The sequence below is a fragment of the Cebidichthys violaceus genome, unplaced genomic scaffold (assembly GCF_023349555.1).
Source record: "Cebidichthys violaceus isolate CVI_PGR_0920_01 unplaced genomic scaffold, fCebVio1.0.p SCAF_73, whole genome shotgun sequence".
NCBI classification, from domain to species: Eukaryota; Metazoa; Chordata; class Actinopteri; order Perciformes; family Stichaeidae; genus Cebidichthys; species Cebidichthys violaceus.
In genome coordinates, this window is record NW_027176957.1 from 686,698 (window position 1) to 692,240 (window position 5,543).

General features: G+C 50.0%; 1 protein-coding gene across 1 annotated transcript in view; it reads left to right on the forward strand.

The window, feature by feature from the left end:
- The window catches only part of tent5bb (terminal nucleotidyltransferase 5Bb), a 6,151-nt gene extending 897 nt beyond the window's left edge, over positions 1-5,254 (forward strand). The window contains exon 2 of the mRNA XM_068736904.1: positions 3,778-5,254. Coding sequence (XP_068593005.1) covers positions 3,778-4,800 — 1,023 coding nt within the window. The 3' untranslated portion in view covers positions 4,801-5,254. The remainder of the gene's footprint in view (positions 1-3,777) is intronic.
- Positions 5,255-5,543: the final 289 nt, after the last annotated feature.

Genomic DNA, 5,543 nt, shown 5'->3' on the forward strand with positions numbered 1-5,543 from the left:
GTGTGTGTGTGTGCGTGTCACATCATAATCAGCATATTAAAATCAGCTGACACTGATTCTATGTACTGCGAGTCTGAGGAGGGAAAACTACCGTAACTACCGTAATACCATAAAATCACCCTCGCTTTGACTCACACGTGTGCGCGCAGCGGTACGGATCTGCGGCTTTGATTCACTCGCGCATTTTAACGCAGTCATAAAAGTCAAGATGACCTAACGCCATGACTGCAGTGTTCCAGCAGCTCTCTGAGGCTTCTTCTTCTTCTTCTTCTTCTTCTTCTTCTTCTTCTTCTTCTTCTTCTTCTTCTTCTTCTTCTCTTATGGTGAGAATGAGCAACAGATAGAGACTGAGCTGCAGGTCACTGATGTCTCTAGGTTGCATTTTTCCTGGACAATAATTAAATGTCTCTGCATGTGTACGTCCAGGTTCATATTTCACTTGGGTGATTCATACTTTCTGTGGTGACCCTGTGGGGGGGGGGACAGAGACCCTCCTCTGTAGTGAAGGAGGCCCCTGTCACCCCCACTGCTGTATCTCCTTCATTACACGGTCCTGGAGCGTGTTAGCATGTTTGCACAAACCCTTTATTACTAATCACATCTGAGGCACGGTGCAGCCTGTGAGTCCGTGAAGTGGTTTGAAAAGCCTGCGCTGCATCAACCACGCAATTATTCCGTTATTCATTTTTGACAAACATAATAGCGGACGCCGTGTTCGCCGTCACGGGTATCAAGTGTCTGCGAGTTGATGTTTGTACCACATGGCCACGAAGGGGGAACCGACGGCCGCCTGGAAGGAAGGAAGGAAAAAGACGCTCAGCGACCTAAAACCACGATGATGTGTTTTGGAAAAATTGGTTGATGTGAGGCATTCGCGGCAAAATGGGCTAAAACATGCAAAACCGCACCTTTTCTTTTTTCTCCATTTATTTTTAGCCTTACGCACCAGACAGCAGCCGTCACACACCGGGGTAAAAACGGTGAGCAGGCGATCAGAGGAGCCCCCCGCTCTGTGGAGGCTTTGTCTGAAGGCCACATCCGAGTAACATCTGTTCGTGGTCCGGGGTGTCCGAGTTCACCGACACCTCTAAGGTTTACCGTCGACAGTCATCAGTTTGCACTCTGTTCCCTCAGCGGGCTGAACGTACCGCATGATGGAGAACCCAGACATCCGATGTGCGCGTCGTACCTTTACGGAATTTGGGGGCGGAGCTACGGAGGCCGACGCGTTTCCCGTCGGCTCGTCTCTTAGTCCAGCTCTGCGGGTCATCGTGTTTCAACCGGAAGTGGTTTTAACTTGCTGGAAGTGGTGGATCAGTGCCTGTAATAACGCGGGGTCAGGCTTGACAGTGTATCTCTGTGGTCAGTGAAGACCGGTCGCCTGTGGCTCCTCTGTGGACCTTTTTCTCCAGAATGTAAACCGACTCCTCGCCGGGCTGTTGTTGAGAACGATGCCACATGCTCCCAGCGCTGCCCGGAGGAGGCAGCGCTCCGTTTGGACCGTTCTGTAACGCGCTTTATTTTTGGCAGTTTGCTTTCAATTTCTGGCTTTTAAATCGTTGCGCATCCGATAGCATCTCTTCGGCTCGTTTGTCTGTTGATGAAGTTGGAGTTTTTGGGGGGTTTTTTTATGCCAAAGTGCTCAATGGTGCTCTTTCGTTTACTTCACTTCCTGTGTGCCGATGGTGGCAGCTATACCATGCAACCAGCAATATGACAACACATGATGTAGTATCCTATGAAGCCTCATTAAGAGCTTGTTGTTGGGAAATACAATTTACTAAAATGAAACCATTTCGGTGGCTTTATTTTGGGGCCTGATGACTAAGTGTTTAACATCCTGGCTACATCTGGTGCTACCTGATTCCGGCAGCTCTTGAGCTGCTTGCGGTTTCATGGAGAATAGCTTGGATTTTTTTCTTTCAAATCTTAAGATGCTATCACAGTCACATGGTCTGTGAGGAAGGTCTCTTCTTACCGTAGCCCGGTTCACTTTACATAGCTCTACTAGGGGGGGGCGCTTTTTTTTTTTTTGAGCCAGCCAACTCAGGTTTCAGTCCACCTTGACCTGAGAACGACCACCATCATCCCCCAGCTGCTCCCGATTGGCCGGGTTCGCTATGGAGCGCAGACGGAAGTCGCTGTCGCCGTATATCCTCGAGCGGAGGGATCGTCTGACTCACCGCCCAGAGCTCTCGTCTCATTGGTGTCCAAGGGGGACGACGGGCTGCTAAATGACTGGGTCATTATGTAAAAAAAAAAAAAAAAACACACACACGCATTCAGGCTGCAGCTCAAATGAAACACTTAAGGAAACTACTGAGACCGGAGGGTGGAGGGACTGTGCAGTGTGTCGCCAAGGCGTTGTCAACACACCAGACAGTCTGGCGTGTTTCTTTTTTTTTTCTGCTCGAAAGCGTCGGAGGAAGTGTCTCCCCTCGCTCGGCTCACCAGGTGCTGGTGCGTCATGTGGGAAATGCGCTGGCCTGTTTTTATGAGCGCTGAAGGACGGGGTGGGGGGGTGGGGGGTGGGGTGGGGGGGGGGGGGCAGAGCTGTGCTTCCTCATCACGTCGTTAACTCGGACCAACTGTTTTCAGGGTGAGGTCAGAGCAGCCCTGGCTTCTCGTCGGATTGTGGAATCGTAGTGTGTCTTTGCTTCGCGTCAGCTTGCTGTTCACTCCCTTTGATCGGCGCTAAATCTGCCTGTTAGATGAGAAGACTGATCCCGGTGTGTTAGTCGGGACGTCAACTGCTGAAAATCAACAAAGCATATATAGCCTGCGGGACAATCTCAAGAGTTTCATATATCAAGAAATCATCTCAGTTTTGCATTGTATCGCAAACGTTGTCTAGCGTAGTGGGGCGTTGTATAAAGAGGGATTCATCGGATGAAGCTTACATCGTGTGTTTTAAAATGTCAGGTCAGTCAACCTGCCTGGAAAGACGTCCACCGGCTCAGACCGATAGCTGGTTTTAGGACAGCGGCCCGACCCTCTACGGCTCCACCAGAGCCTTCTAGAAGACAGCTGTGCTTTGGATTTCTTCACATTTGGCCTCTTAGTGCCGTTGAGTGACGCAGACAGGAAGCATAAACAATCTCAGGCTGTCTGCAGCTCAGCAGTTTTCCCAAGCATCGCACGCCTTCCAATAACCCGATAAAAACCTTCGCCAAAGAGCGTCAACGTGACGGCGAAGGGATCCTCCCAATGTGGTCTCAAGCGCCCGGGTTTAAAAGTTCACGGCTTTGTTCATGTCTCTTACATCTCACAGCAGACGCACATTACAGCTTACCTCTGCATTGATGCTGCTTCTACTCCAGAGATGAGTTTTTTGAATCGAGGATTGCAGTTGATTGGAGCGTTACTGCAGGGTATCGTCTCCCTCGCGCGGCAGGGCGGTCTTTGGTTAGTGGCGCTGATCTTTGAGCGGCCTCTAATCTGACACTTTGTTGTCAAAGTGTTCTTTAAGCGAGACACTGAAAAGCCCGCCTGCTTCAGGAATCTGCCACGGGCTTTCTCTGACTTCTGCATGCATTCACCTGCAATGACATTCTCCCAAGAAATGCTGAAATCCTGCGGCTTTGTCACAGTAAACTGGGTTTCTATTATTAACACATTTTGCTTCTAAAATACAGCACTGGAGATTTTCTTTCATTTTAAGCGGCTCACTTTTTGCATGTTCATCCTTGTATTTACTGTGTCAGCCTCTTCTGATTGTCTCCTTCTTTGTGGATACCCTTCATTCAGTTTCTCCTCCTCGTCTGTGTACCTTTTCAGGTGGTCAGGGCTCGACTGGAGGAGCGGGGCGTGGTGGTATGCGACGTCAAGCTGAACGGCTCAGCGGCCAGCCACGTGCTTCACCAGGACAATGGCCTCGGCTACAAAGACCTGGACCTGATCTTCGGCCTGAGTCTGACCGATGACAAGACCTTCCGGGTGGTGATGGACGTGGTTCTGGACTGCCTGGTGGACTTCTTGCCCGAAGGGGTGTGCAGGGATCGAATCACCACGCTCGCCCTGAAGGAAGCGTACGTGCAGAAGCTGGTGAAAGTTTGCAAAGAGACGGACCGCTGGAGCCTCATCTCGCTGTCCAACAACACCGGCAAGAACGTGGAGCTGAAGTTCGTGGACTCCCTGAGAAGGCAGTTCGAGTTCAGCGTCGACTCCTTCCAGATCACTCTGGACTCGCTGCTGCTCTTCGACCGCTGCTCGGAGACGCCTATGTCCGAGACCTTCCACCCCACGGTGCAGGGGGAGAGCATGTACGGAGACTTCGAGGAAGCTCTGGGTCACCTTCGCTCCAGGACTATTGCCACCCGCAACCCGGAAGAGATCCGCGGCGGCGGGCTGCTCAAGTACTGCCACCTGCTGGTGCGCGGCTTCCGGCCGTCCTCCGAGACTCAGATGAAACAGATGCAGCGCTACATGTGCTCGCGCTTCTTCATCGACTTCCCCGACATCAACGTGCAGCAGAGGAAACTGGAGGCGTACCTGCAGAACCACTTCGCGGGCATGGAGCACAAGCGCTACGAGTGCCTGGTGACGCTGAGGCGAGTGGTGGACGAGAGCACCGTGTGCCTGATGGGACACGAGCGGAGACAGACGCTGGCGCTCATTTCCGCCCTGGCGCTGCGCGTAATGGCCGAACAGAACGCTATCCCCGCTCGGTCCAACATCACCTGCTACTACCAGCCCGCCCCGTATGTCAGAGACGTCAACTTCAGCAACTATTACGTGGCACAAGTCCAGTCGCACATGGCTACGTGGAACTCTTATCAAACGTGGCTGCCTTGCAGTTGAGCGATGACTTTTAGGGCGTGAGGAGAGCTTTTCCCGGATTTGACTTTACGTTGATGTGAGCTGAGCATTCATGTGAGCGCTCTGGGCTTCTGTAGCAATGTGGCTTTTTTTGGTTTGGGGCCCGTCGTGAACAAAAAGGAATGAATCTGTCTTTTTTTCTTTCTTTTTTTTGCCAAATCTTATATCAAAACCATTCCACTAAGTTATATTGATTAATACTGCTGTAAAGACAAATCTAATTTGAGCCATTATAAGTATGACTTTTTATTCTGTTGTCGTTTCATAACTAACGTGGACATTCTATGAAGGGTTGATATGTGACGGAGGTCTGTTTCCTGTCTGATGGAGGCTTGCGTTGGGTCTTTAATGAATTGTAAATACTTTGTGCGAAACCAGTTTTTCCGTTCTGTCTGTGGTTTCAACTGACCTGTTTGGGGGGGGGGGGAGGACCAAAGAACAACTTTCTTGTGTAGCATGACAAACAAAGACTGTATGTGGTTCCAAGTGCCTGAAACTGACCAACTGTCTTCATAGCATTTGCTCTGTAATAATTGTTTTTTTTTTTATCCGGGTTACTTTACATTTTTTATATCCAGGGTCAGGGTATTTGTTTTTAAAATCATTAAAAGAATATATATTAAAACAAAATGGAATGATATGGTCTTTCTTTATTTAAAAAGAAGTAATCCCAGAGGTAAGACAAGGACAAACTGTTCCAATATGCTCCAGTTGACTCAAACCAG